The sequence below is a fragment of the Grampus griseus genome (assembly GCF_964374135.1).
Source record: "Grampus griseus genome assembly, chromosome: 16".
NCBI classification, from domain to species: domain Eukaryota; kingdom Metazoa; phylum Chordata; class Mammalia; order Artiodactyla; family Delphinidae; genus Grampus; species Grampus griseus.
In genome coordinates this window covers 50,150,902-50,165,651 of record NC_139010.1, presented here as the reverse complement: position 1 = coordinate 50,165,651, position 14,750 = coordinate 50,150,902, and the positions used below count along the sequence as shown (strand labels likewise).

Here is a 14,750-nt window from a genome sequence, read left to right as displayed (position 1 = left end):
ATGTATTTCCTACTGTGGGGTAGTGATTTTTAAAAGGTTGGAAAAACAGCACTATGGAACAGAACATTTACTGATACATGGCTCTGAAGTTTGAATACCGTTACAAAGCAGCAGAATAATGTGAATACCTACACACACAGCTTTTCCCATCCCCTAAAATCCAATCAATAATACTCTAGCAAATACAACATTAAACTAGACCCCTTCACCTTCAAGTTTAATTAACATACCAAAACATACTTTCAAAGCACAAACTATTATCTTGATGTTAATAATCAGGATACAGGACCTCCCTGGTGGTGAAGTGGTTAAGAATCCGCCTGCCAACGCAGGGGATACGGGTTCGAGCCCTGGTCCGGGAAGATACCACATGCCACAGAGCAACTAAGCCCGAGCACCACAACTACTGAGCCTGTGCTCTAGAGCCCACGAGCCACAACTACTGAGCCCGTGTGCCACAACTACAGAAGCCCACGTGCCTAGAGCCCGTGCTCTGCAACAAGAGAAGCCACCACAATGAGAAACCCGTGCACTGCAACGAAGAGCAGCCCCTGCTCGCCACAACTAGAGAAAGCCCGTGCACAGCAACGAAGACCCAATGCGGCCAAAAATAAATAGATTAAAAAATAAAAAATAATTAGTATAAAAATTTTCAATTTCCAGTCTGCTTTCCTATAACAAAGCCTAGAAAGGAATTTCAGAGCAATAAAGTAAAAAATACTCACTAGTATACCTTTTATAAAAGAATAGCCCTTTACATCTTGGGAAAGGCGTAGCATCTTTCTCTTTTGGAATTTAGATGAGACAGGAACAAACAAATCATAAATACATTCATTGTAAATCTCAAAGAAAGAAACCCACACAGAAAATTTTATATTATTATCCATATTCAAGCTCGCGTGTTCACAGTCTCTCACAGACTCTTCAAACTCTGGGATATTCAAAGAGTTTGTTAAACTTCCTACAGAAAATAAAAAAGATAATCACAAAATTAAATGAGACAATAGGATAGATCAAGACTCCTGGACTTGAAAAACTAAGTATCCTTAATCTTTTGACCAGCAATGTTAAAAACTTTTTGGACCAAAGCAGATATAAATATTTGTATTAACCAAAATCCGCTTATCTTTCTTTTCTTTTCTGCAAACACGCTAATAAATGTACAAATAATTTTACGTAAAAATTAAACATAAAGGACAAAGGAAAAATAGTGTCTCTCTCGAAACAACATGAAAGTTAACCAGTGAAAGGGACTTATTTATTAAGTCAAAATAAAACTTTACAATGACTGATATTTCATATAGTTATGTACCATTTTCCAAGTATTACTGTTTATTAAAGAAATTAAATCACCAGAAGTGATCCAAAAATTAAAAGCTTTTCAAATAATCAACACTTTAAAAGTAAATGAGAAAGGAAACCTTACCATAAAGAGTATCATTACTGTCATTATGCATAGCAACCTGAAAAAGATTTTTTTTAAAAAGTTAAAAAACATTGTTAGTTAAGATTAAATAACCAGCTTATTAATTACCTATCCAAGTAAGCCACCTGCTTTTCATCTACTCAATTCAACGACCTCTATTAATTTCCTTCCTAGTGAAATAATACATCCTAATAATAGGAAATTTGGGAAACCACAGAAAATATTAAAAAGAATATCATCATATATAATCACTGCCACTCAGAGGCAATTACTAGTAAAATTTCAATATATTCCCTTCTATATTTTTCCCTACACTTATTCCATTGTAAGCTTTTTCTCTCTATAATTAAAAATTATTTGTAAACATTTGGTGGCTGCCTAACTGAAGAGATGTGATGTGAAATGACTTAACTAAATAATACTAAGATAAACATCTTAATATATTATTTTTTTCTTCTGTAATTTAATTGTTCCCTTAGGTCATATACCTAAATCTGAATTGGTGGATGAAAATATGAACTTATTTTAAAGTTCTCACTCTTCGTATAGTATTGCCAAATTGCTTTGGAGAGACACATTTTACAATCAATATATGAAAGTGAAAGTGTGTATTTCACATCATACACCTGAAACTTCTATAATATTGTACATGGACTATACCTCAATAAAAAGAACTTTTAAAAAAAGTGCATATCTCAAGTTTTTAAAATTTTAATAATTTCATAGGCAAAATAACATTTTGTTTTAACCAGGTAACTTGTTAGGGGAAGTTTTTCTCATTATTAATGACTTTAATTTCCTCTATGAATTATCCATGCAATTATCCACCAATCTCCATAAATTTTGTTAAAATACTCACAATTTTACTTGCAGAGACCATAATCATGGATTCTGAACTTTGCTCTCCACTGAGCAACAATATTTTATTACCTTGAAACACTGATTTCTAAATTACTTTAAGAAGAAAATCCCCATCAGTGTTTTGAATATATTTATAAAGACTGTTAATAGTTTTTAACAATTTTAAATAGATAAAATAAATGTCTGAAAGCATAACACAAAATCCACAAGGCAAAGAAGGAATAAATAGACAAGTATACTTTATAAAAAAAAATTTATTAAATAAAAAACTATTAAAAAGAAGAAAGAAAAGAGGAAAAAACATAACCTAACAGATAAGACACATGAATTAAGGTAGTAAAAGATTTACGACATGTTAAATGAAAGAGCAAGTTACAGAATGTCTGTATAATAAAATCTCATTTTTGTTAAAAAAAAAAAAAGACCAGGGCTTCCCTGGTGGCGCAGTGGTTGAGAGTCCGCCTGCCGATGCAGTGGACGCAGGTTCGTGCCCCGGTCCAGGAGGATCCCACATGCCGCAGAACAGCTGGGCCTGTGAGCCATGGCCGCTGGGCCTATGCATCCGGAGCCTGTGCTCCGCAACGGGAGAGGCCATGACAGTGAGAGGCCTGCGTACCGCAAAAAAAAAAAAAAAAAGACCATATCGTACATATAGAGAAAAAGATATGAAGATATATGCAACTATATATGACTATGTTTCTGTGTGTATATATAGACACATACAGAAAGCTCTGTACATAGATTTTTTTGTGTGTACAGAGAGAAAAAGATCAAAAAGGATATGTTCATATCTGCTAATATTGGTTTTCTCTTCAGGAATGGAATTATAGGAAATTTTCACTTTTATTTTTCACATTCTCTTGTTTAGCTTTTGTGTATACATATTACTTTTACAATTAAAAAAAAGAATTTTTAAAAATCATTATATAGAAAGTTGCTGTTTCTACAGCAACCAAAAAAGATTTAAGAACCATTTACATTTGTATTGTTTAAACATTTCTGCTGTTTGTACAGTATGAAATAAGAAGAGATGACTTCAAAAAAGCTTTTAATACTTTTCTCAAAAAGAAAAGACAATAGCCACAAGCACCACAAAACAGTCCAATATAGGCTGAAACAAACTAAAGAGCTACTAAAAGGTCAGGATTATGTATATTTTACATACTAAAATACTCCCATACCTCTTTAATTTGTCGAAGCAATGCACTTTTGCTAGCTACTTCTTCTTTCTCTTGGTCTGGTGATAAACGTAAGTATTCTCTGGACCTATGTGGTTTAAGGGTCATCTTTGTACACAGTCTTTCCTGAAGACTATCAAATAATACATTCAAAGTTCGAGGTAGAATGCCAATATTTTCTTCTGTGCCTATGAAAAGAATTTTTGTTTTATACTCTCTTAGAAAAAGACATTCTTGAACTACCAAGTTTCCTTTTATACCACTAACAGGCAAGAGTAAAAAGCTGAGACAAGAGTGAGAGAAGTTGAAGGATTACTTGGTTTTCCATCATTTTGGTCTTAACTGTATAATTGACATTTTATCAACTATTATTCTGATGCAAAACCTGAAATTTTACATTCAGATCAGGCTTTAAGATTGGCTATCATTCATTATCACAAAGTATAAAAGTAAAATAAAATATAAAGTGTTTCCCTGGTTATCCATGCTTAATTCCCTATGTCACATCAATCCTTTTTCTAAGGGTTTTTTTTAAATTAATTATTTATTTTTGGTTGCGTCAGGTCTTCGTTGCTACACACGGGCTTTCTCTAGTTGCAACAAGCGGGGGCTACTCTTCGTTGTGGTGCATGGGCTTCTCATTGCAGTGGCTTCTCTTGCTGCAGAGCATGGGCTCTAGGTGCGTGGGCTTCCGTAGTTGTGGCACACAGGCTCAGTAGTTGTGGCTCACGGGCTCTAGAGCGCAGCCTCAGTAGTTGTGGCGCACAGGCTTAGCTGCTTTGTGGCATGTGGGATCTTCCCAGACCAGGGCTCGAACCCGTGTCCCCTGCGTTGGCAGGCGGATTCTTAACCACTGCACCACCAGGGAAGCCCCCTTCTGAGTTTTTATCATCATGTAATTCTCTACATATGGGTAAAATAGTCGATCTGAATTAAAAGCCATTGGCAATACACATTCAATATGCTATTACTATTAAAAATGGAGCAAATGTGCTAGGCAATGGAAACATAACTATAAGAAGTATTATGAAAATGAGTACATTATTAGTGCCTCTTTCTTCCTTTCTAGCAAAAATAAAACTATTTACCTTGAAATGTGTAAGTTTTTCCTGAATTGGTTAGCCCATAAGTAAAAATCAGCCGACTTTGTCCTTTCAAGAGGTCTTTAACTGGCTGTAGAATGCAACCCTGGAAGAATTCCTTCTGTGTAGTTTCTGGGCCAAAAACCTAAACAAGCATTTTTTTAAAAAAATCTTTTTAGAATGTTCAAGTTAATATCCACAATGAGTTCTACCCTTCCATGTTTTTAATATTTAAAAGATTTGTCCTACAAGATTCATTCTTAAAAGTTGCCATATTCCCAATTCCCACAAATACACCTGCTAGTTTAACTACTTTCAAAAAGCTTTCAAGATAGAAATCTGACCCAACCAATAACTCTTTTTTTTTGGCTGTGTTGGATCTTTGTTTCTATGCGAGGGCTTTCTCCAGTTGTGGCAAGCGGGGGCCACTCTTCATCGCGGTGCACGGGCCTTTCACTGTCACTTCCTCTCTTGTCGCGGAGCACAGGCTCCAGACACGCAGGCTCAGTAGTTGTGGCTCACGGGCCCAGCTGCTCCGCGGCAAAGTGGGATCCTCCCAGACCAGGGCTCGAACCCGTGTCCCCTGCATTGGCAGGCAGATTCTCAACCACTGCGCCACCAGGGAAGCCCCCAACCAATAACTTTTCATCTAGATTTTGAAAAGGATACTTCCCTCCACCAAAAAAAGATTGCAAGAACTCTACAAAGATTTTCTCACTTCCAATTATATATTTACACACCTGAAATTTGAGTCCTACCATTGAGAAAAAAATACCAGTACCTAAGATCTAAGTTTCATAAGCACAAGATGTATATAGTTCATTATATATAATTAGGTAGCAATTTAGCCTAAGCCAAGTTTCTTTTCCTGAAAAGAAAAATCTTCCATTTCACATGGGTACCTACCTTGGAAAAACTGAATGTCTGTGCCATCTGCCCAGAGCTTTTCTCACTTAATCGACCAAGGATACTTTGAGGATCCTTCAGCACAATGGTCTGTGAATCCAGAATATACACACAGCCCTAGAACACAAATAAATAAATAAAAACTAACAATAAGTAAATTAAAACAATGGTATTTTGCCCATTTAATGGAAGTAAAACATATTAAATTCAACACAAACCTCAGACTCATGTTCTTTTTCTGACTGTGTCAATGGTCTTACTCGAAGACAAACCTGGAGATAATCTTTGGATTCCAAACTGTTTGCCTTAAAAGGAGAAAATATTTTAAAAATAAAAAATATGGCTTTTCAGAGATCATCTTTCTTTAAAGTGGCTGATTGCTATAAAACAATCTGAGATTATACAAAACCTCTAAGCAAACAGTGACTCTTCTGTTTTTAACCACTTTATATGTTAAAAGAAAAATAAATCTGTTTTTAAAAAAACAAAAATACCACAAAAGACTCAATTTCCTCTGCCTTCTATATTTATACTTGAAGTTTACAATATGCTTCTTTGCCATAAGATCCTAACCTTTAAAACCAATACAAATAACAAGGCTCTAAGTCACTAAAACACAGAAATGTAGAATAAATCACAAGTAACCAGAATAGTCTATTAACCCAAATGCTCAATTGCATCACACACTTAGAATTTTTTTTGCTGTATGGCATTCTCTTTACTGCTTCCTTTGAGGAAGAAATGAGCTTAGTTCATTTTTTAAAAAATAATTTTAAATAAATGTTTTAATGTTTTTTTTTAAAAAAGGAAACAATGACTTGAAAAACACAACTCACCAAACAAGACACAAGAAGTAGACGATTTGAATAACCCTATATCTATTAAAGAAATTAAATTTACATTCAAACAAAATAATCCCACAAAAAAACTCCAAACCCTGGTAATTCATTGGTAAATTCTCTCAAACATTTAAGGATATAATCACACAAACTAAAGACAAACTCTTTAAGAAAATAAAGGAAGAGAGAACACTTTTCAACGAATTTTGAGTCTGCCATAACCTGGTCACCACAACCTGACAAAGATACCCTCAGAAAAAAATTACAAAACAATATCCTTAATTAAGATAGAGGCATGGGCTTCCCTGGTGGTGCAGTGGTTGAGAGACTGCCTGCCGAAGCAGGGGACACGGGTTCGTGCCCCGGTCCAGGAGGATCCCACATGCCGCGGAGCGGCTGGGCCCATGAGCCATGGCCGCTGAGCCTGCGCGTCCAGACCCTGTGCTCCGCAACGGGAGAGGCCACAGCAGTGAGACGCCCGCGTACCGGGGGAAAAAAAAAAAAAAAGTAGAGGCAAAATGTTCTCCAAAGTGGTTGTACCATCTTCTATTCCTACAAGCAATGGATGAACATTCTAGTTGCTCTGCATGCTCACCAATGGGTGGTGTGGCCAGTCTTCTTCATTATAGCCATTCTAGTGGGTGTGAGGGTGGTATCTGATTGTGGTTTTAATTTATGCCTTTCCCTTTTGACTAATGATGTTGAGCACCTTTTCAGGTGCATATTGACCCTACGAATATCTTCTTTTGTGAAGTGTCTGTTCAAATCTTTTGTCCATTTTTATTAAACTGTTTGTTTTCTTATTATTAACGTGTAATTGTTTTAAATATATTCTGGATAAAAGTTCTCTGTCAGAATAAAAAAGAGGCAAAAATCCCCTAACAAAAATATTAGATAATATGTAAAACAGGATAGTACATCCTAACAAAAAATGGTTTATTCCAGAAAAGCAAGGTCAATTTAGCATTCAAAAATCAATTAGGGTACTTAAAAATATTAAAAGAATGAGAAGAAACTTTTATCTCTAATAGATGCAAAAAAGTGCATTTGAATGATGACTTGAATGTGATATATGAATTCAACATCCATTCATAATAAGAATTCTTAGCAAACTGGAATAGAAGGGAACTTCCTTCGCCTGATAAAGAGCATTTATAAGATACCTATAGTTAACATCATACTTAATGATGAAAGACTGAATCAAAGATGAGTAGCAAGATGAGTAACAACCCAGGGATTTCTGCTCTCACTTCTATTCAACACGGTACTAGAGGTTCTAGAGGTTTTAGCCAATGTAATCAGGTGAAAGGAGGTGGAGGAAGGGGAGGAAGGGCGGGGGAAGAGAGAGAAAGGGAAGAGGAGGAGGAAAAGGAAAAAAAAGGAAAAGCATCCAGAATGGCAAGGTAGAAATAAAATCATCTTTATTCACAGACAACATGAACATACAAAAATCTGACATCTTCAAAAAAGTTACTAGAACTATTAAATGAGTTTAGCAACGTAGCATAATAGGAGATCAAAATGCAAAAATCAATTGTTTTTCTACATGCTGGCAAGAAATAGAAGTTGATTTTAAAGAGCGATACCATTTAGGATAACCTCAAAAATTATGAACTACTTAGAGAAAAATCTTACAAAAGATATGAAACACCTATATATTGAAAACTAAAAAACAGTGCTCAGAGAAAGTAAAGGAGACCAAAATAAATGGAGATACACCTTGTTCATTATTTGGTAGACTCAATGTTGTTAATATGTCAATTCTTCCAAAACTGATCTACAGATTCAATGGAATTGCAATCAAAACCACAGGAGGCTTTTTTTTTTTGGAAGAAATTTAAAAGCTCATTTAAAAACTCACAGAGAAATACAAAGTACCTAGGACAGTCAAAACAACTCTGAAAAAGAAGAAATTTGGTAGGCTAACACTACCACCTGATTTCAACACTTATTTTAAAGCTACAGTAATCAAAACAGTGGGGTATTGGCAGCCAGACAAAAAGATCAATGAAACAGAATACATAGAGTATTCAAAAATAAACCTCCACATACAAGGGCATTTAATTTATGACAAAGGTGCAAAGGAAATACAGTACAGAAAGGATAGTTTTTTCAACAAATTGTGCTAGAACAACTGGATATCTATATGCAATAAAAAAATAGGAATTTGAATATATACCTCACATTATACAAAAAATTGATTCCAAATGGATCATAGACCTAAATATAAAATTAAAACTGTAAAACTTCTGAAAGAAAACACAGAAGAAAATCTTTGTGGCCTTGAGTTAAAGATTTCTTAGATACGCCACAAACAGCACAATAGTAACAGAACAAACTGGTAAAATGGACTTCATCAAAATTAAAAACTTCTCTTCCAAAAACACTTAAGGGATGAAAAGACAAGCCATAGAGGAAATGTTTGCAAAGGACATATCTGACAGATAGATGTATCTGGAAAACATAAAGAACACTTAAGATTCAATTAGAAAACAATCCAAGTTTATTTAATGGACAAAAGATTTAAATTGACATTTCTCCAAAGATATACAAAAGGCAAATAACCACATGAAAACATATTCAACATCTTTAGACATTAGGTAAATGCAAATATCAATTTGATACCAATACACACCTATTAGAATGACTAAAAATAAAAAGATGACCCGTAATAGCCAGCATAAAATTGAAAGAATAAAGTTGGAGGACCGACAATACCCAACTTCAAGACATGTTATAAAGCTACAGTAATCAAGATAGTGTAGCACCGGCAAAAGAACAGAAGCAATGGAACAGAAGAGAGCCTAGGAATAGATCCACATGAATACAGACAACTGATGTTTGACAAAGAAGCAAAGGCAATACAATGGAGCGGACAGTCTCTTCAACAAATGGTGCTGCAACAACTGGACATCCATATGCAAAAAAATTAACCTAGACATAGACTTTACACCCTTCACAAAAATAACTTAAAATATCTGGATGACCTTGGCTTTGGCAATGACTTTTGTGATTCAATGCCAAAGAAATGATCTATGAAAGGAAAAATTGATAAGTTGGGCTTCGTTAAAATTAAAGTTTTCTGCTTTGTGAAAGACATAGTAAAGAGAATGAAAAGACTGGGAGAAAATATGTGCAAAAATATATATCAAATAAAGGACTATTACCAAAATATACAAAGAACTCTTAAAATTCAACAATAAGAACACAAACTGATTAAAATGAGACAAAGACCTTACCAGACACCTTACCAAATAAGATATACAGAGGAAAAATAGCATATAAAAAGATGTTCCACACTTTATGTCATCAGGAAAATGCAAATTAAAAAGAGATATCACTACCCACCTATCAGAATGGCCAAAATCTTAACACTGACAACACCAAATGCTGTTGAGGATATGCATCAACAAGAACTCTCATTCACTGCTGGTGGGAATGCAAAATGTTACACCCATTTTGGAAGATAGTTAGGCAATTTCTTACAAAATTAAACATATTAGTACCATACACTCCAGCAATCACATTCCTTGGTACTTAACCAAAGGAACTGAAAACTTAACATCCACACAAAATCTGCACGTGAATGCTCATAACAACTTTATTCACAGTTCCCAAAACGTGGAAGCAACCAAGATGCCCTTCAATAGGTGAATGAATGACCACATGAAAACATATTCAACATCTTTAGACATTAGGTAACTGCAAATATCTATCAGATACCAATACATAAAAATATCCATACAATGGATACAGTACATCCATACAATGGAATATAGTTTAGAAATAAAGCAAATGAACCATCAAGCCATGACAAGCTATGGAGGATGCCATGACAAGACGTTAGGTGCCTATTGCTAACTGAAAGAAGCCAATCTGAAATAGCTACTGTATAATCCCAGCTATATGATACTCTGGAAAAGGCGACAATTTGGAGACAGTTAAAAGATCAGTGGTTACTGGGGGTGGGGGAGAGACAAACAGGCGAAACACATGAATTTTAGGGCAGTGAAAATACACTGTATGATACCATAATGATGGCTACCTGTCATCACGTTTGTTCAGACCTACAGAATGTACAACACCAAGAGTGAACCACAATGTAACTATACAGCAAGGACTCTGGGTGATTATCATGTGTCAGAGTAGATTCATCAGTTGTAACAAATGCACCGCTTTGGTAGGAGATGTTAATAATGAGGGAAGCTATATGGGGGTAGAGGGTATATGGAAAATCACTGTACCTTCTGCTTATTTTTGCTGTAAACATAAAACTGTTCTAAAAAATAGTCTGTTTAAAAACAAATAAGTAAATAAATAGATTGACGACACCAAGTGTTGGTGAAGATGTGGAGAAACTCAACTCTCCTACACTGCTGCTGAGAATATAAAATGCTATTATCACTTGGGAAAAGTTTGGTAGTTTCTTAAAAATGATCCAGCCATTCCAATCCTAGGTATTTATCCAAGGGGAAAAAAATAAAGGAAATATATGTCCATATAAAGATTTGTACACAAAAGTTCCTAGAAGCTTTGTAATAGCCAGAAACTATAAACACAAATGTCCCTCAGCAAGTGAACGGATAAACGGATAAATGAATTGTGGCATATCTAAACAATGGACAATAAAAAGGAATTACCTATTGATACACACAACATGCATAAAACTCAAAATAATTATGCTTAGTAAGGAAAGAGTACATACTTTATGACTACATTTATATAAAGCTCTAGAAGTACAAACTAATGTTTGATCAGCTGTTACTTGGAGGTGTGATGGGAGGGAGGGATTACAAGGAGGCACAAAGAAACTTTTAGGAGTAATGGAAATATTCACTATTCTTGACTGTAGTGACATTCTCACAAGCATATGCATTATGTCAAAACTTGTCAAAGACTATACTTCAAATATGTACAGCTTATTGTATCTTAATTTTACTTCAATAAAGCTGTTAAAAATATAATTTACAATAGCATCAAATGCCATGAAATGCTTAAGAATATATTTAACAAAAGATATTGAAGGCCCCTACACGGGCCTTCAACAAAAGAAGTATAAAACATTGCTAAAACCTTAGAGACCTAAATAAATTGAGAAATATACCACAATCATGAATTAAAACTCTCCAATATTATTAAAATAGCAATTCTCTCCAAATTGATTCTAGATTCAATGCAATCCCAGTCAAAAATCCCAGTAGGCTGTTTTGTTGAAACTGGTAAGTCAATTCTAAAATTTATGAATATATTTACAAAGAACCTAGAAAAGGCAAAATATTCCTAAAAAAGAGAAGCAAATTTAGAGAATTCATACTATCTGATTTCACGTATTATTATAAACCTACAGAAATAGACGGTGAAGTATAGGCATAAGGATAAGCAAATAGATCAATGAAAGAGAATAATCCAGAAATAGATCCACACATAGATACCCAGCCATTTGATTATCAATAAAGACACCAAAACAATTTAATGGGGAAAAGAAAGTCTTTTCAACACATAATGTTAAAGTAACTAGATAAATGGAGGTTAAAAAAAAAAAATCAACAAACCAATCAACCTGTATCCCTACATCAACTACACATAAAAACTAATTCAAGATGGATAACAAATATAACCATTAAAACAAAAGCTCTAACCATTTCTAGAAGAAAATGTTTTAAAAAACCTTCACCACCTTGGGCAAAGATTTCTTAGGACTTACAAAAGAAATCACCGTAAAAGAAAAACAAGTTAAATTAGACTTCTTTAAAATTAAAAACCTCTATTAATCAAGACACTATTGATCTGATAAAGGATATGTATCTACAAAGCATGAAGAACTCTCACAAATCAGTAATAAGACAAACAACCTAATTTTTTTAAGTAGGGAAATTATTTGAAGAGACATTTTACAAGAGAAAGTATAGGAATAGCCAAGAAATACTTGAAAAAGTGCTCATTTCGGGAAATGCAGACTAGAACCACAACAAGGTACTACTACACACTCATAAAATTACCAAGTGTTGGCAAAGAGGTGGAAGAACTGGAACCTGCATACATTGCTGGTGCTGGTACAGTCGCTTTGGAAAACAGTTTCAGTTTTCTTATGAAGTTAAATATGCACTTACCATGTGACCCACAATTACTCCTAATTATCGACCCAAGAGAAATGAAAACAAAACATAAGTTCACAGAGAGGCTTGCACATAAACATTCAGAGAAGCATTATTTATAATGGCCCCAAAATGGAAATCACTCATATGTCCATCAAACTGTAAATGGATATGTGGCATATCTGCACAATGAACTACTATTCAGCAATAAAAAGTAACAAATTACTGACACATGATGCGTGATGGATCTCAAAAACAACATGCTAAGTAGGGATCAGCAAATTTTTTGTGTGTAAAGAAAAAACACTTAATATTTTTAGGCTCTACAGGCTCTACAGACTGTCACAACTACTCAACTCTGCCACTCTGTTGCGAAAGCAGACCTAGAAAATAAGTAAACCAATGAATATGACTCGTGATATTTGATTTTTACGTCATGAAACATGATTTTTCTTTTGATTTTTTTTCTTCAACCATTTAAAAACATAAAAACCATTCTTAGCTTGTAAGCAATACAAAAACAGGAAATATAAAACCAGGCCATTATTTACCAACCCTTGTATTATGTGAAGGAAGGCACACACAAAAGTCTAGTGATGTATAATTCCATTTATACACCAAGAGGCATTTATCCCTTCCTCTCTTCTTTATCTATGATTAAATGAGCTAAAGTAGAAGAGCCTAGCACATGATGGGTATTAAATAATTATTATCGTTTTATATATGTTCCCTATACTCCTCTTTCCCCCTCCATCTTTCTTTATAAAATGGGTTAGTCCATCTCTCTAAGGCATCGAAATTAATAATCTAATCTGTAATAAATAGAATATAAATGGACTGAAAGTAAATGTATAAGAAAAAGTCTATAAACACAGCAAACATAGTGACAGTAGGTAGGGTAGTAGAAAGACTTATTTCTTAAACACTACTAAGTTAATTTTTTTTTAATCTGCATTATTTTTTAAACTAAGGCCTGCAATTCCTAGGGGCATAGTGGAATATTTTACATTTCTGAGGGAACCACAGCAGTACTTGACACATGTTGAACACCACGAACTATTAGCTTGAAGAAGTTCAGTTTCAACCTTAGATCACACTACTTCTTTTGATGATGTCATATCTTAGTGAAGCTGGATTTTCCAGTGGTGGTTGTGATAGAAAGCAAGTACGACCCCAAAACAATGAAGAACAGGAAATGCAGGTGGCAGTGTCTAATTTGATTCCAAAGCTTGAGAAGTTGTGCAGCACCCCAAATGCACACAGTGCCCATTAGTAAGTAACCGTGGTTATTGAAAACTAATATTTAAAAATTTCATAAGTTATTTTTTTCTCAAATGGCTACTAAGTCAGGGCATAAATAGTCATTAAGATGTCTGCACCTACTACGTGAAAAGGAACTGTTATGTATTTAGGGCACCATGAAAAAATTGCTGAGATAGAAGTTTGCCTTAAACCTACAAAGTTTGGAAAGCTCTGCTCTAGTTGTACCTGTCCACGTGTGTGTGTGTGTGTGTGTGTGTGCGCCCATTTGCTCTCAATCATGATAATCAACATAATACTTTTCTTGTACTTACCTCAGTGTTTGAAGCAACTAAGGAAAATTCACGAGAGAGGTCAAGCTTAATGCCATCAAAATTTATTTCCGAAGGCCTCGCAACGGGGTCAGCACTGAAAACGTAAGATGGTCTAGGCACTCCATCTTGATTTACATTAGATTCCATTCTGCAAGAATAACAGTAACTTCCTTAGATAACCTTAATAAATCATATATCCATAGTTTATAAAGTCTGTGAGTCCAGCTCACTACTTCTTGCCATGTAACTACATTTCCAAAAGGAAAACATTAGACTATTTCATCTATAACATGATGACCCATGGAAAGGACAAAAGACAATTATTTACAGATTTTAGATCAAATAATACTGGATACAGCCTACCACTGCTATTCATGTGCTGCAACCTATGGGGAGATTCAGCCAAAGAGATTTCATGAGTAAAGGTAACCCATAAAATAAGAGAGTATAAAACACTCAGACTCTGCCTGAAATCCTCTCAGAAATCAAACAGTAAGGGCGGAGTAAATTATAACCTTGTGTTATTTTAGTTATTTAGTGTCTTCTGAAGAATGTTACTTACAGACTTTGTAATGTTTTAGCAATTAGGAGTCGGTAATCTGGACAATTACTTTCAACTGAATTCTTCCAAATAATGCAAGTAAAAAGTGAAATAACGTATGTGAACATATTCAAAACAGTACCTGATACATCACAGGTCTTAAAAATTAAGGCGAACATGGAATAATGCATCAGTAAACTATTACAACTAAATTAAACATCAAGTCACTAAATTTAAAGGTAAACTTA

At 34.5% G+C, this 14,750-nt stretch overlaps 1 protein-coding gene across 5 annotated transcripts in view; it reads right to left on the bottom strand.

The window, feature by feature from the left end:
* The window catches only part of KIF20B (kinesin family member 20B), a 74,738-nt gene that overhangs the window by 57,153 nt on the left and 2,835 nt on the right, over positions 1-14,750 (bottom strand). For all 5 annotated transcript variants that reach the window (XM_082673319.1, XM_082673318.1, XM_082673320.1 and 2 more), the window contains exons 2-8: positions 13,962-14,109; positions 5,672-5,758; positions 5,454-5,570; positions 4,554-4,692; positions 3,469-3,653; positions 1,427-1,463; positions 734-961 (exon numbers count right to left, since the gene is read on the bottom strand). In XM_082673319.1, the coding sequence (XP_082529445.1) occupies positions 734-961; positions 1,427-1,463; positions 3,469-3,653; positions 4,554-4,692; positions 5,454-5,570; positions 5,672-5,758; positions 13,962-14,108 (940 nt within the window). In that variant the 5' untranslated portion in view covers position 14,109. The remainder of the gene's footprint in view (positions 1-733; positions 962-1,426; positions 1,464-3,468; positions 3,654-4,553; positions 4,693-5,453; positions 5,571-5,671; positions 5,759-13,961; positions 14,110-14,750) is intronic.